A 21,801-nucleotide genomic window follows, 5' to 3' on the forward strand; every position below is an offset into this window, starting at 1 on the left:
AGCGCTGACTGGGGCGTGAGGAGGAAGGCTGTGCAGTGTCACCGGTGGGGATGTGAGATGATGTCACTCTAGGGAGCAACTTTCCAACAAACATCGAAAGCCACAGAGAAGAGGCAGGTGTGCCCTCTGACCCGCAGTCCACCTTCTGGCACCTGAGCCTCCAGGATGAAGTCGGCACGGACAGCAGGACAAACGCCCAACCCGTCAGGGGCTGGCCGCGCGAGACGCTGTGCCCGGGCAGCGTTTCTGCTCTGTGCAAGAAGTGTGCATTTCTTCTAGAATTTATTTTTTTTTTAATGCTACTATTAAAAAGCTCTAGAAATATATTTTATATGAAAGATATGCATTACACATAATTAAATAATTCAGGCTATCACAAAATATGCAGAGGCATTGATGCTTTGCAATAGCTACATTTTGCATAAAACAAAGTGGACAGGACGCGCGCACACACACCCCCCACTGCACAGCAGGGCTTTAAAGAGCAAATCACGATGGCACTGGGCCGGGCTGCTGTTGCTGCCACTGCTGTAAGTTTTCTGGGCCTACGTCTGCTTGTCTCCTGCGACCCTTGCTGCTTCCTCTTCCCAGGAGCCCCACCTTCTTAAAGGGACTCCAAGAGCCTGGGGGTGTACTGCGTCACACCCCCAGGAAGGAGCTCTTTCATGAGTCTAGAGATGAATCACTCCTCCACAGTATGGAAAAGAACTCCTGTCCTCAGAACGATGTTCCACAGACATAAAGTACAATACCTAAGACTATACACATAATGAAAGTACCAAAATACTAAAATTAAAGTAATAAACGCATGAGGTACCAGCATCTGGTGTCTTTTTTTTAATGCACTAACAAGATCTGGCGGTGAGCACAAACAACAGACCAGGAACCGTGCTCACCGGGACAGGACACGCACACATCTGTGGTTTCTACTGACAGACGTCTGCTCCCACCTTCAAACTGAAAAAAATGCTCCACTTCACTGAAAGGTTAGTGACAACAAGGACTGTTCTCCTCTCCAGCTTCACAAACAGCAGGTTTCTATGTGCAACTCAGGTAAGAGCCCGAGAGCACAGGAGCAAACCACACAGGTAATACAGTTACCTCCCCTGGAAGCTCAGAGATGAGCCAAAGGCAAACTCCCCCAGGCCCTGGAGACCAGGCCCAGAACCACTGTGGACCTGAGCTGCCTCCTCCAGGCCACGGCCCCACTCAACAGGGGCCACAGGGTCAGGCCAAAGGAGGAGGGTTTACGCTGGGTTCTTATCCCCACCCTCCAAGTGATTCAAAACACCTGCCCAGTACCCTGGGCTGGGAACCACTCTGGCCACCACAGATCTGCAAGTCAGACCCCGAGGTGCTGCTGAGGTCAGAAGACACCCACTCTCTCTCCAAAGCTGAAAGCGCAGACTGCCGCTGACTTACCCGTGAACCCACATGTGAGGCACAGCAAACACTCCACAAAATGTGCTTATTAGCCCTTGGACAGAAGACAAGCAAACTGAATCCAGCAACACATAAAGAGGAGCGTGCACCATGACCAAGTGGGAGTTACCTTGTGAATGCAAGGGTGGTTCAGCATGTTAAAAACTGATCAATTTATGACATCACATCATCAGAATAAAGAACAAGGATGTCCCTGGTGGTCCAGTGGTTAAGAATCCACCTGCCAACGCAGGGGATGCAGGTTCGACCCCTGGTCCAGGACAATCTCACATGTGGGGCAACCAACCAAGCCCGTGCGCCCCAACTACTGAGGCCCGTGCGCCCCAACTACTGAGGCCCGCACGCCTAGAGCCCCTGCTCTGCAACGAGAAGCCAATACAATGAGCAGCTCGTGCACCGCCAAGCAGAGTAGCCCCGCCTGCCACAACTAGACAAAGCCCATGCATAGCAACAAAGACCCAGCACAGCCACAAAGAAATGAAGAGCACAAGACCCACGTGACCAACCTGATCAAGAAATGCAGAAAAAGCCTCTAACGAAATTCTATACTCCTCATGATGAACTACAAAACAAACTAGAACAGAAGGGAACATCCACAACCTGATAAAGACACCATGAAAAACCCACAAGGAACATTACACTCAGTGGTGAACATCAGCGGTGAAAGACTGAAAGCTCTCCCCCGAAGATCAGTAACAAGACAAGGATGCCTGCTCTCGCTAGTCAACAGGAGGGTCAAACCAGAAAAAGCAGGAAAGAACGTGAGGCAAAAGGCATCCTGGCTGCAAAGGAAGAAGTAAAACTATCTCTAATGACAGATGACGCCATTTTGTACATAAAAGGTCCCCAGGAAGTTGCTCAAAAACTATCACAAGTAATATACAAGTCCATCCAGGCCGCAGGACGTAAGATCAGTACACCAAAAAGGTCAACTCTATTCCTAAACACCCTCAATGAAAAATCTGAAAATTAAGAAAACAACTACATTTACAACAACCTCAAAAATAAAATAAAAAATACTTAAGAATAAATTTAACAAAAGAAGCACAAAGCTTATAATACCAAAACCTACAAAAAAAAATTGAAATTACAAAAGCTATACACAGAAAGACATTCCACAGTGAAAGGTCAGAAGACAATACTGTTAAGACAGCAGGACTCCCAAACTGACCTATCCACGCAACACAAGCCCTGCCCTGATCCCAGCCGGCTGTCACTCAAGCAGTTTTCACAGTTCACCAAGGCTGCAGCCTGTATGAGAACTTCATCCCTTCCAAGGCTGAATGACACTCCACTGTACAGATAGCCACGCTTCATCTATCCGTTCATCCGTTGATGGACACCTGAGCTGTTTCCACTCCTTGGTTATTACAAATAAAGCTGCTATGAACAACTGTGTACAACCTTTTATATAAATGTTTTTCCGTTCTCTTGGATATATTAACTAGAAGCTGAACTGTCAATTACAACATAACTATGCTGAACCTTGTAAGGAACTGCCAGACTTTTCCAAAGTGGCTGCAGCATTTGACAACCCCACCTGCAGAATAGGAGGGCTTCAATTTCTCCCCATCCTTGCTAATGCTTCTTATGGTCTTTTCGACCACAGTCATCTTAGTGGGTGTGGAGTGGTGTCTCACTGTGGGCCTAAGATCTTGAGCATCTTTTCATGTGTTTATCAGCCACTTGTTACTGTTCTTTGGAGAAAATATCTATTCAGACCCCTTAAAAAATTTTTTTTTTGTTATAAGTTCTTTATATATTGTGGGTACAGATACAGAAGCTGAAATTTTTTTTTTTCCTCTTCAACTCCATGGGTTGTCTTTTTCACTTTTTTAATTAAAAGCAAAAATTTATTGATCAAATGGTCATTTCCTATAGACTAAATTGTAACTGACATTCTTACAAGTGTGCATGGCATTTGCAAATTTCAACATACTAAACTGAAGCAAGAACAGGGAGCCCTGTCTTCCAGAGATGGTTCTCCTGGAGACCTTGTATTAAGCCCAAGCCCAGACGTACAGGTACTGCGTCCTGAGTAAGATCTCCATGGTGTGCAGTCCCTACTATATACTGCTGCGAGCCAGCAAAGGCAATGGTGGCGAGAAACAGAGAAGGTCTTCAGCTCAGTTCAGTTCAGGTGCTCAGTCGTGTCCGACTCTGTGACCCCATGAATCACAGCACGCCAGGCCTCCCTGTCCATCACCAACTCCCGGAGTTCACCCAGACTCACGTCCATCGAGTCAGTGATGCCATCCAGCCATCTCATCCTCTGTCGTCCCCTTCTCCTCCTGCCCCCAATCCCTCCCAGCATCAGAGTCTTTTCCAAAGAGTCAACTCTTCGCATGAGGTGGCCAAAGTATTGGAGTTTCAGCTTTAGCATCATTCCTTCCAAAGAAATCCCAGGGCTGATCTCCTTCAGAATGGACTGGTTGGATCTCCTTGCAGTCCAAGGGACTCTCAAGAGTCTTCTCCAACACCACAGTTCAAAAGCATCAATTCTTCGGCGCTCAGCCTTCTTCACAGTCCAACTCTCACATCCATACATGACCACAGGAAAACCATAGCCTTGACTAGACGGACCTTTGTTGGCAGAGTAATGTCTCTGCTTTTGAATGTGCTATCTAGGTTGGTCATAACTTTCCTTCCAAGGAGTAAGCGTCTTTTAATTTCTTGGCTGCAGTCACCATCTGCAGTGATTTTGGAACCCCAAAAAATAAAGTCTGACACTGTTTCCTGTTTCCCCATCTATTTCCCATGAAGTGATGGGACCGGATGCCATGATCTTCGTTTTCTGAACGTTGAGCTTTAAGCCAACTTTTTCACTCTCCACTTTCATCAAGAGGCTTTTGAGTTCCTCTTCACTTTCTGCCATAAGGGTGGTGTCATCTGCATGTCTGAGGTTACTGATATTTCTCCCGGCAATCTTGATTCCAGCTTGTGTTTCTTCCAGTCCAGCGTTTCTCATGATGTACTCTGCATAGAAGTTAAATAAGCAGGGTGACAATATACAGCCTTGACGTACTCCTTTTCCTATTTGGAACCAGTCTGTTGTTCCATGTCCAGTTCTAACTGTTGCTTCCTGACCTGCATACAGGTTTCTCAAGAGGCAGGTCAGGTGGTCTGGTATTCCCATCTCTTTCAGAATTTTCCACAGTTTATTGTGATCCACACAGTCAAAGGCTTTGGCATAGTCAAGAAAGCAGAAATAGATGTTTTTCTGGAACTCTCTTGCTTTTTCCATGGTCCAGCGGATGTTGGCAATTTGATCTCTGGTTCCTCTGCCTTTTCTAAAGCCAGCCTGAACATCAGGAAGTTCACGGTTCACATGTTGCTGAAGCCTGGCGGGAGAAGGTCTTAAGGGTGTGAATGGCAGAGAGAGGTAACGGAAGCACAGGAAAGTGACAGGCACGACGTAAGACTGCGCCAACGTTTCTAAGTTTCAAATGCTGTTGAAATAATACCTGCCTCCCAACTCTGTTTGTACTGGGGCAAAATGAGTGTCAAAAAGACCCCATGGGATTGGGTGTCTCTACAAAGACCTGGTAACACTGAGCGGCATTCTCCCCCTCAGACCCACGGCCCTCACATCCGGCATCCCCAGACCACTTAGCCTCCTCCCTCTGGACTTTGGCTCTGTTAAATTTCTATACTGCTTTTGTTTTTTTTCTTTTCAATTTCACCAATTTCTGCTCTTATTTCTTTTCTTCCATGTATTTTCTTTTCTAAATCCTTTTAAATTTATTTTTTAATTGAAAGATAATTGCTTTACAGAATTTTGTTGTTTTCTGCCAAACCTCAACGTGAATCAGCCACAGGTATACATATATCCCCTCCCTTTTGAACCTCCCTCCCATCTCTCACCCCATCCCACCCTTCTAGGTTGATACAGAGCCCCTCTTTGAGTTTCCTGAGTCATACAGCAAATTCCCCTTGGCTATCTTACATATGGTAATCAAATTTCCGTATTACTTCTTTCCATGCATCTCACCCTCTCCTCCCCTCTCCCCAAGCCCATAAGTCTATTCTCTACGTCTGTTTCTCCACTGATGCCCTGTAAATAAATTCTTCAGTCCCATTTTTCTAGATCCCGTATGTATGTGTTTGAATACAATATTTATCTCTCTCTCTCTGACTTACTTCACTCTGTAAAATAGGCTCTAGGTTCATCCACCTCATCAGAACGGACTCAAATGCATTCCTTTTTATGGCCGAGTAATATTCCATCGTGCGTATGCACCACAACTTCCTTACCCATTCATCTGTCGATGGGCATCTAGCTTGCTGCCATGTTCCAGCTATTGTAAACAGTGCTGCAATGAACAACGGGATACAAGTCTCTTTTCAATTCTGGTTTCCTCAGGGTACATGCCTAGGAGTGGCCCTGCTGGGTCATATGGGGATGTTATTCCTAGTTTTTAAAGGAATCTCCATACCGTCCTCCATAGTGGCTGTCCATTTACATTCCCACCAACAGTGCAAGTGCGTTCCCTTTCCTCCACACCCTCTCCTGCATTTACTGTTTGTAGACTTCTTGATGAAGGTCATTCTGACTGGTGTGAGGTGATATCTCATTGTAGTTTTGATTTGCATTTCTCTAATGAGTGATATTGAGCATCTTTTCATGTGTTTATCAGCCATTTGTTTATCTTCTTTGGTGTTTATCTTTGGAGAAAACGTCTATTCAGACGCATTAAAAATTCTTTGTTGTTGTTATGAATTCTTCATATACTCTGAGTACAAGTCCCTTATCAGATACAGGAGCTGAAATTTTTTTTCCTCTTCAATCCCACGGGTTGTCTTTTTCACTTTCTTAATGTATCAAAGCACCGAAGTTTTAAAACTTGTTCTGTTGCTTATGCTTTTGGTATTGTATCTAAAGAACCACTACCTCACCCAAGGTCATAGAGATTTATTCCAATGCCTTCTTCCAAAGAGTGTAATTGTTTTAGCTCCTATATTCAGATCTCTGATCTATCCAAGTTAACTTCTGTGTACGGTGTGAGGTGGAGTTAATAATGTTTTTGATGAACTGGTCATCAGGACAGTGAACCAATTCACACTTTTCAAAAGCTGTAAATAAAGGGGAAAGAAGCGAGCATTTATCCAGTTTTTCCTTTACAATCAACATCACTAGTTAACCAAATAGTGGCAAAGGAGAAGTTTCTCTTTAAAGAATTCCAGCTCCAGAATGAAAGAACTGGGCTACGATCACTCTGCATTCTCTAATGAACAGATAGATCTAGGCCACTGCAGCTATAAAGGGCTGCTGACATCACAGAGGGAGAGATGACTGGATGTTACACACTCCCAAATGAAGAACACGCTACGCACACCAGCCGCTGGTGTGAAAGGACTGAACCTGAACGTCATCATGCAGCCACATCCAACTCCTGACTTCCAAGATGTACAGAGGGGAAAGGAGAACGCTACAGGACTCCACAGAGGTGCCATCGACAAACTCTGGGAAGCTCTGCAAGACAACGACCTGGTTTCTTCAACAGACACAAGGGAAAAAAAAGAGATGCCAAGAAGCTACAGATGAAAAGAGCAGCTGCAGCAAAGTGGAGGCTCCTGTCTGAATCTTCCTTCCACCAGCAAACCCTCTACCCACCCCAGTACGTCTGTCCCCACCCCCATCAAGGTCCTTGTCTCCCGGTACCCATGAGCCCAGCAGAAGCACAGGCCCTATGTGGGGGTCCCTGCAGCAGCTTCTCAGGTCAGGGCAGTTCTGTCACACCTGGCCCCACACCCAAGGTTCATTTTCAGGGTCATTTATTACTTCACACACATGGGGCCTGAGCTTCCTGCAACCTCACTACACAGAACTTCATGTTCTCTCTACCCCAACACCTGAACAGTTTTCCGAGTTAAACTGCCATTCTATAAACCTCAAAGTTTATCATTTCCAGTCAACAAACACCTGAAGGGCTGAAAGATGCCTGCACCCCACCCTGGCCGAGAAGCCCCTGGCTAGCTAAGACACCCAGGCTCTCCTCTACCCCAGGTAGGCTGTCAGCAACTGTCACGGCACATAATCCAGCTAGGAAACACCAGCGAGGGGCAGTGGTTAGGAGGGTCTGCAATGACGAACGTGCACTGGACCAGCGGGAAAAGCCAGCCCCCACTCACCCTGTGACCTTACAGAACGTGTGATCGGCGTGCTGGGGCCACCACCCCTGGCATTTGCACACAGGAGACAGGCAGACAGTGGGCATCGTGAATGTGTTTCCCCCCGCCCTGGAGAACCCACAGTGCCAAAAGGAAGAACTGGGAGCTGATTGCACTGAGTCCACACCCCTGCATGGGAAATGAGAACAAACGAGACACCCCAGAAACTTCCAGGAAGATGACTAGGGAGGGTGAGCCACGGCAGGCATCCGAGGCCCTGCGACAAGGTACAGAAAGCGCCTGGGGACCCAGCACCACTCAAGGCCAGGAGGACCAACCATGGATGCTGGGGAAGCCTCCTCCTGGCCCCCACTAAACCAGGCACTCACCGACCAGGCCCTCTGCTAGAGCTGCCCGGAGGCAGGGGCTTCCCTGAGGAACACTCAAGCATCTTCTTTACAACAACAAAGGAACTACAAACAACTGTCACTGAGGATGAGCACAAGGCACCGCACTCCACCGGTTTCTAAGAGGGTTTGGTCTGAAGCACGGAGCGGGGTCTGCAGGAAACGAAACACACACCTTGTTTACTCTCTGGGGATAATACTTTCGCTGTTCCAAAATCTGTGATCTGGATGTGCATGTCTTCATTTAACAAAATATTTTCTGGTTTCAGGTCCCTGTGAAAGCAGATTTTCACACTTGAGATGAAATATTTGAAACAGTAACGTTACATACTCCAAATTTAGCTAAAAACAAAATGAACTGGTTAATACCTATAATCTGTATAGATGAACAACCAAGAACACAAGTCTAAAGTTAGCACTGAACAGTATCAACTGATCCAGTGAGGACATTTGAATCAATCATTTCATAACTGCATCTATCATTTTAATAAGCTTTTAACTGAACTATAATCTCTCATGTTTATAAAGAGCCTTTAAACCTTCTGTGGTATCATTACACAATAAATGTGAATCAAACCATCACAACGCATACCTTAAACTTAGGGATGTCAACTACTTCTCAATAAAACAGGGAGGGGAAAGATGATTAAATGATAAATTTTTATGTTATGTGTATTCTACTACCACTACCACCAAAAAAAAAATTTATAAGGGAAAAAAAAAGCTCAAATGAATACTTTCAATTTGACTACTGGAAAATGAGACCAGAAGTAAGTACATACAGAATCTGACAAAATAAAAGCGGCAGCCAAGATGGCGAAGAGAATCATTAGCCTGGCGAAAAAGACACCTGACCGGTTTCACCTGGTACTTCAGGCCCACGGTCTCTTGGTGCCAGGTTCTCCGTTCTCACAGGGAGGCAGCCCACCCTCCAGGAAGGAGACCAGAGCTGAGCCCAGGTCTGGGGAGCAGCCGGCAGCCCCCAGCTTGGTACCTGTGGACGATGCCCTTGCCGTGCAAGTACTCCAGGGCAGACACCATCTCGGCCGTGTAAAAGCGGGTGCACGTCTCATCGAATGAACCGATTTTCCGAATGTATTTAAGTAGTTCTCCATTTTTGGCATAACTAAGGCCAAAATCTAAACATCGCATGGTTAAGGAAGACAGCAAAAGTCATTCTTTTAAACTAATCTTAGCAGCCCAGTAGCAATTTTTTTTAAATTAATGAAAATTGAAGGTACCTGTGGCCAGAGACAGCTGCCCCGCCCCCAGCCAGGCCCCCCACAGACCTGCGGAGCTGGGTCTGGAGGGATCCCCTGGCCTGGCTCCAGGACAGGCCCCCAGGGGTTCTCACCAACAGCACAGAAACACAGGCCTCTTAGCCAACTGCCCCTTCTGGACGCCTGTCCTCAGAAGATCCCCGTGGGCTCCGTGAAGGGAGCCGCTGGAGATGCGGGCAGCGCTTCCACCCTCACAGCCTGCGCCAGCCTTGCACCTCAGGCTGTGCGGCGCCAAGTCACGGAAAGGCTCCTCAAAAGAAGGCTCCCGGCACACGTGAAGTGAGCAGTTCCGGGGGAGAAACCCTGTCTGGCTCACTCTGACTCTCTCTGTGGTCCCCTCTCCCCTCAGACACCGCAGTGTGCTGTTTCGCTCCTCTTCTCCCTTTCTCAAAGCGGACTAAAGGCTGATGCGAGCGACGGATCCCACAGAACTGCTTCCTCCCCATGGAGTACGGCACCTCTTAATGGAAGCTACAGGCCGCCAGGGACGGGGTGGCCCAAGGCCTTGCCCACCCTGAGCAATGGCGCCGGGGGTGGCCTGTGGTCAAGATGTTCCATCTGGTTTCTGTTCCCCAAGGCCCTGCATCACCCACGGAGGAAGGTGCCTGACACTGCGACGCAGGGAGGACAAGGCCAAGAGGGAAGAAACCAGCAACCGAAGCTGCTCGAAACTTTCTGACTGAGCCCCCTCCGTGGCTACCCAAGCCCTTCCAACTAGAACAACGTGTAACAGGCAGCTGAAGCGGAAAACCAACCTTACTTCCAGGGAAAGCAAAGGGCCTCAGCCAGGGCCCCTCCCTCCCTGCCTTGCTCCGACCCCTCCTCAGGGAAGGCCGGCACCCATGGCCAGCCTCGCCAATGGCCTGCAGACTCCAGCCCAGCCAACTCTGAGCAGAGGTCCCACCAGCCCTGGACTGGCCACGGTGCCTCTCCAGCGCAGGAGCGCGGTCTCCCAGAGAACAACAGCCCCCGTGAGAGGCTTGGCCACAGTGCCTCTTCTGGCTTCACAGGTTTTGCCCCTTATCTGCCCACTCCCCGAGTTTCTGTCTCCTGTGTGAGGGACACTCTGAGTTCTCTGCCCAGCCAGGGAGCTAGTGACCGACGATTCTGAACACGACAGATGCTGAGGATCACGGCTTCAAGCCCGTGTTCTCTCTGCCCACACACGTTCCTCATTCCCCAGGAATACTCTCAGACCTCATGGCTCCGCTCCTCCTCCCCAGCACAGCGAAGGCCTCAGGGCAGGAGACGAGGCTGCTCTCTCAGCAGGAACAGGTGAATTCCTGGGATGAGGAGCACAGGCCGTGGCAGAGCTGGAGAGCCTGCTGAGCCCAATGCCTGCACTCTGCAAGCAAACCCAGCCCAGAGAGGTTAAGCAACTGGCTCAAGGTCACCCAGCCTGGAGCGCAGCTTCCTGAGGGCCAGTGCGCCATTCCTGTCCCCAGGCTGCAAGAGGACACCAAGGGCGGGCAGTGGGCAGCGGAGGAAGAACGCAGACTGGCCCGGCAGCAGCCCTGAAGCCCCTCCAGCTGCACCCCTGCTGGAGGAAAGGCACCCTGGCCGTCTGGCTCCAGTGCCCAGCCCTGCCCCGCACCCAGGGAGGGAGGGTGGGCGGGCTGCTCTGAGTTCAGCCTCTCTTGGGAGCAGGGACTAAGTTGGTCAAGCTGAAGCTCCAGAGGGCAAAAAGGCTGCCAGAGCCCAGGAGTCCCCTCGCGGACCGACCTGCCTGCTCTCAGGCTGTGGCAGGGGAATCTCCAGGCTCTGCCTCGTCTACCCCGGGGCGGTCACCCCTGCAGTTGCAGGAGGCGCTGTTCTCCCCAGCAGGCACATCACGGCTACAGGAAGGATGCCGTGCATGCTGGGGATCTGCTTCAGGCAGAGTGTCTCCTTTACTTTCTCTTTCAACACACTGTGCGCCACGAAAGACTGAGTAGAGTGCAAGTCCCCCCGGGTCTCACTCCTATCAAAGGTAAGTGAGCCCTTGCAATCTCCACAGGCTTTCAAAGTGGTAAAAGGTCAAGAGCAACAGACACTGTTGGACAAAGACCTAGAGTCCCCTCCGCCTGCGTTACTCTGGCCAATCCCGCCCGAAATCAGACAGCAAGCTCACTCACCCAGCCTTAGGGCCTGCTGCCGCTGCTCCTGACCCTGGGAGGAGGCGCCATCAGCGTGTGCGACTGCTGGAGCCTCCCAGATGACAAGACGCATTCTCCAGGGGCCCTGCTGGAAGCCCAGGCCTGGGACTCCAGAAAACTGGCCAGAGAGCTCCACAGGCTCAGAGAGGAGCATGGGGTACGAGGGGTCAAGGTGGCCTCAAAGTGAGACCCAGAGCAGGCTGAGGGGTGCTCCGATGTCCCCAGGAGGCCCCTGGCAGCACACAGGCGGGGGCAGGTGATGCTAAAGCCAGGTGGAGAGGCACACCCGCTGCAACCCTGGAAACAAATCTGCAGGACTTCCCCGCCCCGCAGGCCATGGTCGCTGGACCCCTTCACCGGTCCCCCTGAGAGCGCAACACCGGGAAAACCAGCTGGGCCTGCTAGCCCCTCTCGAGACCCGCGCCCCACCCCAGACTGCACTCTCCACACCTCCCTGGGGGCCGATCCACAGTTCAGGCCTGCGCCCAAGTACTGGCCTACCTGGCGCTGTCTGGCCGGGCAGCCAGCAACCTCACTGGAACCAGCTGGCCGTGGCCCTGGGATCTGCTGTCTCCACTCCCTGGAACTCTGCCCTGCTAGGCCCGCTCCGGCTCTCTGCCCCCGAGTTTGCACACCAACCTGACCTCGGGGTCTCGAGTGGCAGGCGCCACCACACATCAGGTGCGGGAACAACGTGCACCGGCTCCGAGGCCCCGGCCTCCCTGCCCGCTCCCAAGAGCCTCCTCCCAGCAGCGCCCCGGGCGAGAGCACGCGGCAGCTGCCCCAGACCCTGCTGGGCTCCACACCACACTCAGAAGAAAACCCAGAACTCTTTCTGGGACTCCGGTCTCTTGGGCCCGGTGCCCCCCAACCCACCCACACCTGCCCCTGCTCCGTCCAGGCCTCTGGCTGATGGCCTCTCCTTCGACCACTAAAACAGCAACTCCAACACTCCCACCTCCCACTGGCCTGATTCCTACACAGCCAGGAATCATCCGTGTAGATCTAACTCGGCAGGGAAACACAAGCCCCCCGAGGGCAGAGCCCTTACCTCACATACCACCATGTTCCCACCCCGGCACTCAACAAGGCCTTCTCAATGAACCAAAGACAACATTCAACTGATGGCTGAAGGAGCCAGAAAGCGGTGTGCAAGGGGAAAGGGGATCAAGACAAGTTTTAACCCAGAAGGTGGAGAGTGGAGAGAGGAGGGTAGGAGGGGAGGGGGTTCAGGGCAGGTCCACCCCCAGGTGGGTGGTGGGGGGGCGGGGAGGGGCTCTGGAGACCCAAGGGCAGAAGGAAAAGAGCAGATGCACAGACTGAGGTTTAAGCCTGAATAAGGTTTAAATCTGAGTGACCTCCCCCATCGAGCTGCAGCCAAGAGCGTCCGCTGGGGCTCAGACAGCGTCTCCGGGCATCCAGGGGCCAGGGAAGGCTGGGTTTGGAAGAACAGCTGCAGGAGAGGGGCTGGAAGCAGGGAGCACCGGCCAACCCGGCTGCCCAGGGAACAACAGACAAGCTGACGGCATAGACAAAGCCCCCCAACCCCGAGCAAAGGAGCAAGAAAAATGACAGTGTTCAGGGATTAGAGGACACGTCAGGGAACAAGTTCAGGGGATGCCCTGAAATAAAGCAAAGAATCGGCAGGGTGGAGAAGCAGGGAGCACAGCCCTGGAGGGAGGGGCGGAGCGGGGGTGGGGGACAGCCCCAGAGGCAGGGAGAAAGGTTCTGGGTTTCTGGAGGTCACTCCCTGAACTTCTCACCGGGCAGCTGAGCCTGGGAAAGAAGCCTCTTCCAACCAAACCCCAGAGCCCCAGGCCAGGGAGGGCAGAGTGGTGCCCACTTCCCAGGAGCCCTGGATGCCCACGACCCTTCTCGCTCACGTCCCTGCTCTGCGCACAGGATGTGACACCTGATAGGTGCTGCACGGACGCTGGTCAAGAGGAGTGGGGGAAACGCCTTTCAGTAAAGGTCTAGCAACGTCAGCACTGAAACAGTTGAGCTACGAAGTTTACCAATAGAAAACCTCAAAAGTGGCTGTGATGATCTCCCTTGAAGCAATGTTCGACTTCAGTGACTGTCTGCAATCCCAGGAGTCCCAAAGCAAGTGATGTGAATGCATTTGTATCTAGAATACGCTACCCTTTCCTTTCCAGGCAAGGGGCTACTTCTGAAAACAAAAACGGGGTCATGGTTCCAAAACAATAAGCAATCGCTGGCATGGCATTTCGGAGGCTTTGAGTGTTCAAAGGATACACAGCTTTTCATCATCCTGAAACGTGAAGTAAAGTTTAACAAAGAAGGGATGATCCAGCCGCGACATCACGTCTCGCTCTCTGGTTACATACGGGACTTTGTTCTCTTTGATAATGTGGCGTTTCTCTAGAATTTTAACTTAAGAAAGAAGCAAGTTACTGCAATTGGAAATGGTAAGAAAACAACTAAAGACACAACACATAAAGTATCAAACACAAATTAAAGTGTTTCACAAAACACACCCACCAGATTTGTGATCTGTAAGACCAACAGTGCCCTGTGCCCCGAGACCAGCGCAGAGCCCTCCGGGGTGGGGCAGCCAGGCGGCCGCGGGCCAGGGCGCTGTCCCTGCTTCCTAGACACTGAGCAACCTAGCTCGCTGGAGTTAGTTACTTACTAGCATATTCCCTTGAGGTTGCCAGTTCTCGGGCCAGGACAACCTGGTTTGGGAAGAAAAGGGGGAAAAAGAAGAGAAAAAACACCCAATGTCACTAGGGCACAGAGTCTCACGAGGCACCCTGCAACCAACCACAAGGACCACCCCGTCCCCTCTGAAATCCCTCTTTACACACTCCCGCCCTGTGCGGACAAACACGGTCAGTGACTAAGGCAACGTGTTCTCACAGTCAAGGAAACAGATATTCCTCACATGTTTCCACAAGGGTCCTCAGCATCTGTCAATGTTCCTCGATGCAGTGAAACATATATTCACAAACCTTAGCACTAGCGTAACCCTAACAAACTGTGGGAAGCAGCAGCAAGTAATACCTCCACCAAGTGGGTATTGGGAATTGCTTCAGAAAAATAACTCTATGGATATGTCCCTGGTACATGTTCACTGCAAAAGGCTGCCCTGAATTTGGGCTTTTACCAATAACGGTTACCATCCATTTCACTTGATTTTGATGCCCCCTGCAGATGCTATAATCCCACGCCTGCCTGGAGGGCGTGGGAAACGGAGGCAGAGCCACCCCCAGCATGCCAGCACCACCCCCCGGCTGTGCCCTCTCCTGGCACAGCCTGACCCTCAACCCTGGAGACAGAGCACCGGTGGGGCCCCACACAACAGGGAAGAGACCTTTCTACACACACCTGGGCACAACCTGAGCAACAACTTCCCAGTGCCTGATGGCCCCCCTGGCAGTGAGCTGGGGCACCCTCCTCCACCAGCCGGTGCCAATTCCTCTCCTGTAACACTTGCAGGGAACGGCCAAGGACCCACGAGCAGATGCAAACCTGTCTACTCCAGGGCTGTGAGTTCTATCCCATTAAAGAATCCCTCAAGTTCATCACAAGTGACCCTGGGCACTGTGTGAAGCTCTGCAGTCAGTAAGACCAAGGTTGGATTACACGTGCTCAGGCGGAAAGATGGGAAGGATCTCTGTGGAAGAGGAACCCTGGATTGCCCTCAGCCGCTGGAGGGTAAGGAGCAGGGCTGGTGAAGGGCCGGCCTCCTGAGGTCATGACTGACGCAAGGCTGACAGCAGCACGCGCTGGCCAGGTGAGAAGAGAGAGGAAGCGCGTGGCTCGGGCGCTAGCATGTAACGGAGCCCTCTCTGAAGGAGACGCCGTCTCATCCTTCTGTCACGTGAACTGCACATTCCACGCAGGTCTCCTATGTCCGTCCACACGGCCCAAGCTGACGGCAGGAGCACCCTCAGGGAGCCGTGGGCAGCGGACCAAGCTTCCCCTCTCTAGCACCCAGCCTGGGAGCCGCCTCTTCTCCTCCACTCCTGCCCTGGAGACCTGCTGCAAGAGTGGTGGGAAAGACCTGCGGGCAGCACATGTAATCGGAAGCCGCAGGCTGCAGGACTCCCAGCAGCGCCAGAAAAGAGCCTGCGGGCTCTCGGGCTTTGCTGGGCACCGGGAAGACCAGACCAGCTGGGGCTTCTCTGCATCCAGAACAGATGGCACGCACTTTCACCCACGGTGGAAACCCAGGGACGCTGGGGGGACGTCACAAACACGTCCTCATTTTCCAGGCAACATAAACATCCTGTGAGGGCCAGCTGAGAGAAGGAGAACACTGCTTCTTTTACTGGACTCGTGCAAGTAACTGCAGAACACCCAAGGTTCTTTCCAAAACAGTTTTTCTCTTTCTGAAAGGACCTGTGAGTACCAGACCTACTGGGCCTTATTCTCAAAGTTGAAGGTTTTTATCATGAGGACCCAATTCTTTCATAACTTAAATACTGCCAATAAAAAAATCTAAAATAAAAATGTGAACGGAGCAAAAGTTAACAATTAAAATGATACTGGGAACATGGGTGAGCTGTAGTATGTCACGTTCTTCGTAGTTTGAAATATTTCATAAATGGAAAATTTTTGGTGATGGACAGGGAGGCCTGGCGTGCTGCGGTTCATGGGGTTGCAAAGAGTTGGACACGAATGAGCAACTGAACTGAACTGAATGTTTCCCAACAACTATGAACAGACACTGACACCAATACTGATGTTCAATCTAAGGAAGAGAAAACTCCCAGGGTCTTGCCAATAGGACACAATGATAGGAAATGTCACTTGCTGATGCCTGACGAGAATAAAATTTCACTGGATTTTTTAGAAAATTAAAAACAAGATTATGAAATGCCTTTTAAAGCTTTCACCTACAAAAATCACAGCTTCGATATTTTAACCATCTGATCTGACTGGTGGCAGCCAGCCCCAAGTCACCTTCACTACATGTAGGAGACGAATCCCCAAGGGGCCCAAGAGGCTCCTCTGGGGTGGAGCGCCACCACAGCATCTCAGCGCCCAGCTCTGCGTCCCGAGAAAGGCCAGTGCTCCCAAAGAGAACACCCTCGTCCAACAAACGGCAGCGGCGTGTACTCACTGTTGAAAACGAGCCTTCACCGAGAATCTTCCCGAATTTGAAGTCCTCGGGCCGTTTCTTCCGAGGCTGCGGGGGCTGCGCGGCGTGCTGCAGAGCGCTGGCGCTCGCCCGGGGCTGGGCCGCGGTGCCGTCCATGGCGGGGCCCTGCCTGCTCCCCCCGCTGGGAACGCCGGGGGCCGTGCTGGACTCAGTCTGGGTCCTCACCATTGATGGGGATGGGCAGGAGCATAACACCACGCTGGACTGAATGGGAACCGTGTCATACTGGGGGCACAGGAAAAGAGAGGTAAGGTTCAAGGCGGCTCACTGTTCTGAACGTATGAACTCAAGTCTAGATGTCGCTGAGCCATCACCAAGCACAGGCAGGCCGCCCGATGTTCGGACGTGCAGCCCTGGCCGCGGCCCTCTACTCTGAAGTCTCCTCCTGCTCAAACCTCGCCCTGCCCGGTCTGCGCGCCTACGACCCCCCCACCCAGCATCGACCCGCCCTCACACGCTCCCTCAGCACCGCATACGCCTCCAACGCCCCCAGCCCTGCTCAGCTGGCCTTCCCTAAACACCTTCTGTGGCCTGTCACAGAGCAAGCTGGTCCAAACCTGTGACCTCAGGGTCTCCCGTCCCAGAACCCCTCCCCTGCTCACCCACCCACACATGATATAAGGCGAGATGCACAGAAGGCACCCAGGGCTTGAACAAAAAGACCAGCTTCAGACTGTGTCCCACAGCTAAACAGAGCGGGTACCTAAGCAGTCCCGGAACACAGAGAGTAACCAAATGGAAAGAAGAGTCCAAGAACTGCCAACCGCGCATGAAAGGTACAGCTGATGAAGAAGAAACAAGCTGCTCAAAAAGAACAGTAGTGGATAATGCTTAACAACTTGGAAAAGTAACTGATTTAGAGCCAAAATGCTCACTGCACACCCAAGTTACCTCCAAATTCAAGAATTTTATGTTTTTTTAGTTATTTAAACAAATTTTAAAACCTAACAAGTTTTTAAAATTTGCAATCCCTATTAAAAGAAGCTGGCTTCCTTGCAGAAACTGACAAGATGATTCTAAAATTCTTATGGAAATTCAAGGAATCCAGAATAGCCAAACAATCTCAAAAAAAAGAACAAAACTGGAGGACTCACACTACCTGGTTTCCAAATTCATTCCAAAGCTATAGTAATCAAGACAGTGTGGTGCTGTGTAACGATACACGCAGTGGTGAACGGAGCAGAGTCTAGAAGAAAACTCCTAAGTCTATGGCCAATCAATCTTTGACAAGGGTGCCAAGGCTTCAAGGGGAAAAAGCCTTTTTCGGCCAATGGTACTGGATATCCACACGCAGAAAAATGAAGGTGGCTGCCTTTCCCACATCAAAATTTAACTCAAATGGATCAAAGATCTACATGTAAGAAATAAAACTAGAAAACTCTTAGAAGAAAATATAGGAGTAAATCTTTATGATTTTGGCAATGGTTTCTTAGATATGAAACCAAAAGCACAGGAACAAAAGAAGAAACAGATCAAAGGGACTTCATCACAATTTTAAACTTCTGTGCTTCAAAGGCACCACTAACAAAGGGAAAGAACAAGCCAAAGAATGGGAGAAAATATTTACAAATCATCTATCTGATAAGGGACTTGCATTCAGACTGTATAAAGAACTCAAACAATTCAATTAAAAACAAAACAAAACACAATTTAAAAACAGTCAACAAATCTGAGTAAACACTTCTCCAAGAAAAAAACCATACAAATGGCGAAAAAGTACCTGAAAAGAGGCTCAACATCATTCGCTGCTATAGAAATGCAAGTCAAAGCCACAATGAAATTCCATTTCACACATACCAGGATCAAAAAGATAATAAGTGTTGATGGAGACGCACAGAAATTGGAACCCTCACACTGCTGGTAGGATGTCAAACGGGGCAACCACATCAGAAAACATACAACAGTTCCTCAAAAGGAAACAGGTACCGTACAACCGAGCAATCCCACTCCTAGAAATGAAAACACAGGTCCACACAAATCCTGTACAAGCATGTTCGCAGCAGCATTATAGATAACTAAAAGGGTTGGAAAGGACAATCAACAGATAAATGAATAAACAAAATGCACTGCAGCTATAAAAAAGCTGAATACTCAGCCATAAAAAGGAAGTACTGATATACTCTACCAAACAGATGAACACGCAAACGCTATGGGATGTGAAAAGGGCCTGACACAAAAGCCACACACTGTGTGATTCCATCTGTGTGAAATGTCCAGATGAGGAGATCTACAAAGAAAGGAAAACTGGTGGTTGTCGGGGCTGGCAGGAGGGGAGAACAGAGTGGCTGCTAATGGGTTGGGGGTTTCTTTCTGGAATGAGAAGGATGTCCTGGAATTGGAAAGTGGGGACATATAACCTCATAAATACACTAAAACCACTGAATTACACACTTTTAAAATAGGTGGATTATACAGTATATGAATTATATCTCAATAAGCTGTTATAAAAATAGCTGTATCACACAAATGACTACATAAATTTATGTATCTCATTTGAATCCATAAACAATCAAGCCTGTTTTTTAACAAAAGAATAGACACCAAAAAAACTCAAGTAGCTCAGAGCTGTGAAAATGTGTCTCTTAAATACAAGCAAGAGCCCCAGACCACAGCACACATTTTTAACTATGGGGAGACGCTGGGGGGATGAATTATTAGATAAGAAAAATGATTAAGTATGTCTACAACACACAGAGACACCAAAGGCTGGCAGGACTATGCTAAAGCACGCTGACCCATCCAACTGTGGCCGGCACCATGGACCCGTGCTGCCACTAAAATGGTTTTGGACAGCAATACAGTAACCTGTCAACAAAGTGACAACAAAACTTTCATCAGTGAGATACATAAGAATACTTAGGAGAGGTGGCCAGACGTACAGTTAAAAATTTAGATGGCCATTAAGGAAGGATTTTTAGATAGTGTCAAAGTTAAATCGGAAATACACAAAAGTTGTGCCCACAACCGTTAAAAAGAAAAGCCCTTCCAGTCTGAGCCTAAAGCGTTCCAGGAGTGACATCACGGGCCTACTCATCACCAGACTGTTGTGGAACAACACGGAACAAACTCAGAGCGCCCAGATTTGTTTCTAACAGTCCTGCCCTTTAAAAGAACCAGGAGAGCACTTGGCTCCACATCTTGGAACAGGAAGAAGGCTGTCAACATGGGCTGCAATCCTCTGCTACGTCTGAAAAGGAGGCTGTCTGTGTGGGAGGAAAAGGCAGGGAAGCTGGCCTGCAGGGACTGTTACTGGCCACGCTGTGTCCCTGCAAACATAAGTACAGCCACTAAGAATAAGCTGAAACTGGATCGAGACTGCAACGATACACACAGATAGGTGGTAAGAAGTGCATCAACATGGTAACAAAAAAGCAGGCTGAAGACGCCTGAACACTTAGCTTTATGAATTTAAACAGGTAAAGGGGTGTGGCCAAAGTTGTTTCTTACACGTACATGGCTGTTTCTCAGTCGCTCAGTTGTGTCTGACTCTTTGCAACCCCCTGCAATGAAGCACGCCAGGCTTCCCTGTCCTTCACCATCTCCCTGAGTTTACTCAAACTATGTTTGTTCAGAAAGGCTAGATAAAAATTTTCTCTCTCCATTAATACGGGGAAGAGATGTAGAGAACTATAAAGAAGCCAGAGTCCTACAGGAAGTGCACCAAGAAAGGCTGGACAGGCGGGCACAGCAACAACGTGTGCGGACTGCGACAGCTCAACCACAGGGGGAAAGCGGATGGAGACAGATGCTCATCCTAAGAGGCACAAAAGCCAAACAAGTAAGACACATCTAGGTGGAACACCCTGCGAGCCAAATGTGATGAGCACAGAGGAGGAGAAGCGAGGCAGCGGATGGCAAGAAAGGCAGGAGCCTGGGCTGCCCCCGGCAGGGCAGGCCAGGCCAGGCAAGGCTGGCGCAGGCAGGTCACCCCAGAGGACACAGCACACGCCAGCTCCAGAGCTGCTCCCCAGCTGGGATGGGCAGGCTTCATTTTCACTTCAGGCAAGGTACACAAATATGAAGGAACTAACTCAATGCACAAAATCAATGAAACACTAGGAGACTGTGACTAACAAGCGCTGTAAAGCCTATCTAAGAAAACTTGCCTTTTTAAACGTGGCCGACAGCACAGACGTGACCAGCAGTGGGTCCCTCTCGCTGGAATGGGAGCCCGAGGCGCACCGGTTCCTTCTGGAACACTGCCGTCTCCGTGGACACACTGAGGCTCACAGTAGGTCTAGTGTGGCTGATGCACCTCATAAACCCTCCATCTCGGGAGAGGTACGAGGGCTGGACTCAGCTCTGTGGTTCAGCCAGTACCTTAAGGGTTTGTCCCTATAAACAAGGCATACAATCCTAACAGAAGTGTTGTTTAGCTGCTCAGTCGTGTGCAACTCTTTGTGACCCCATGGACTATAGTCTGCCAGGCTCCTCTGTCCCCAGGATTCTCCAGGAAAGAATACTGGAGTAGGTTGCCGTGCTCTCCTCCAGCAGATCCTTCCCAGGGATCAAACCCATGTCGCTTGCGTCTACTACACTGCAGGCAGGTTCTCTACCCCTGAACTACCAGGGAAGCTAAGAGAAGTGTAATCAAACTCAGGAGCTTCCCCTGGATATCAGCTGGAACCTTCTGTCCTCCAGGGCAGTGGGAAGTAGGGAGAAGGTCACAGCCACCATGCCAAGGTCCATCAGGAACCAAGACAGGCCCGGGCTGTCCTCAGCGTCCAGGCCAGGGGCCTGGCTGTGCCCCAGGCCACCGAGCACCTCACAGGCTTCCCAGACACAGCCAAGGGGTAAGCGCTCCTTGTGCCCGCCGAGTCATCCCAAGTGCAAACTCTCAGGCCCAGGACTGAGGCGCAGCAGGGCTGTGGGACCCGAAGGGACTCCACGAGATGGGGAGGAAAGAGCCGGTGCTCCGGCAGCGCCACCCCAGGCACCGCTTCAGATGGGCGGCTCACATGCCCAGTGGGGTCACTGCTGCCCAATGGGATGGGGGCAGGGAGAGCACCACGGGTCCTGCCACGTGCAGCCGGTTACTGACCTCACCTGAGCGACCCGCTCCCGCCAAGCAAGGCTCTAGGAGACAACGGGAAACGCACCAGACAGTGGCAAATGCTGCTTCTGATTCAAAACGGACACATGAACTACTGAGTAAAATCTCAAACATCAAGTTTTTAGATAACAAAACGTGATGAGTTGATTCATGGACCTGAAAACAGGTAATTTTACAGACACGCTTCTGGACCCAGTGAGTATTCCAGCAACGGTGCCACAGCCCAGGCGAGGGACGCGCGGAG

General features: G+C 50.4%; 1 protein-coding gene across 2 annotated transcripts in view; it reads right to left on the minus strand.

Annotated features, from left to right (window-relative positions):
- PDPK1 (3-phosphoinositide dependent protein kinase 1) overlaps positions 1 to 21,801 on the minus strand; it is a 69,876-nt gene that overhangs the window by 22,851 nt on the left and 25,224 nt on the right. For both annotated transcript variants that reach the window (XM_086376249.1, XM_086376248.1), the window contains exons 2-6: positions 16,466 to 16,729; positions 14,030 to 14,072; positions 13,633 to 13,770; positions 8,956 to 9,100; positions 8,137 to 8,234 (exon numbers count right to left, since the gene is read on the minus strand). In XM_086376249.1, the coding sequence (XP_086232375.1) occupies positions 8,137 to 8,234; positions 8,956 to 9,100; positions 13,633 to 13,770; positions 14,030 to 14,072; positions 16,466 to 16,672 (631 nt within the window). In that variant the 5' untranslated portion in view covers positions 16,673 to 16,729. The remainder of the gene's footprint in view (positions 1 to 8,136; positions 8,235 to 8,955; positions 9,101 to 13,632; positions 13,771 to 14,029; positions 14,073 to 16,465; positions 16,730 to 21,801) is intronic.

The sequence above is a fragment of the Bos grunniens genome, chromosome 25 (genome assembly GCF_055505025.1).
Source record: "Bos grunniens cultivar Pamir isolate PY7600 chromosome 25, Bosgru_T2T1.0, whole genome shotgun sequence".
Classification (NCBI taxonomy): domain Eukaryota; kingdom Metazoa; phylum Chordata; class Mammalia; order Artiodactyla; family Bovidae; genus Bos; species Bos grunniens.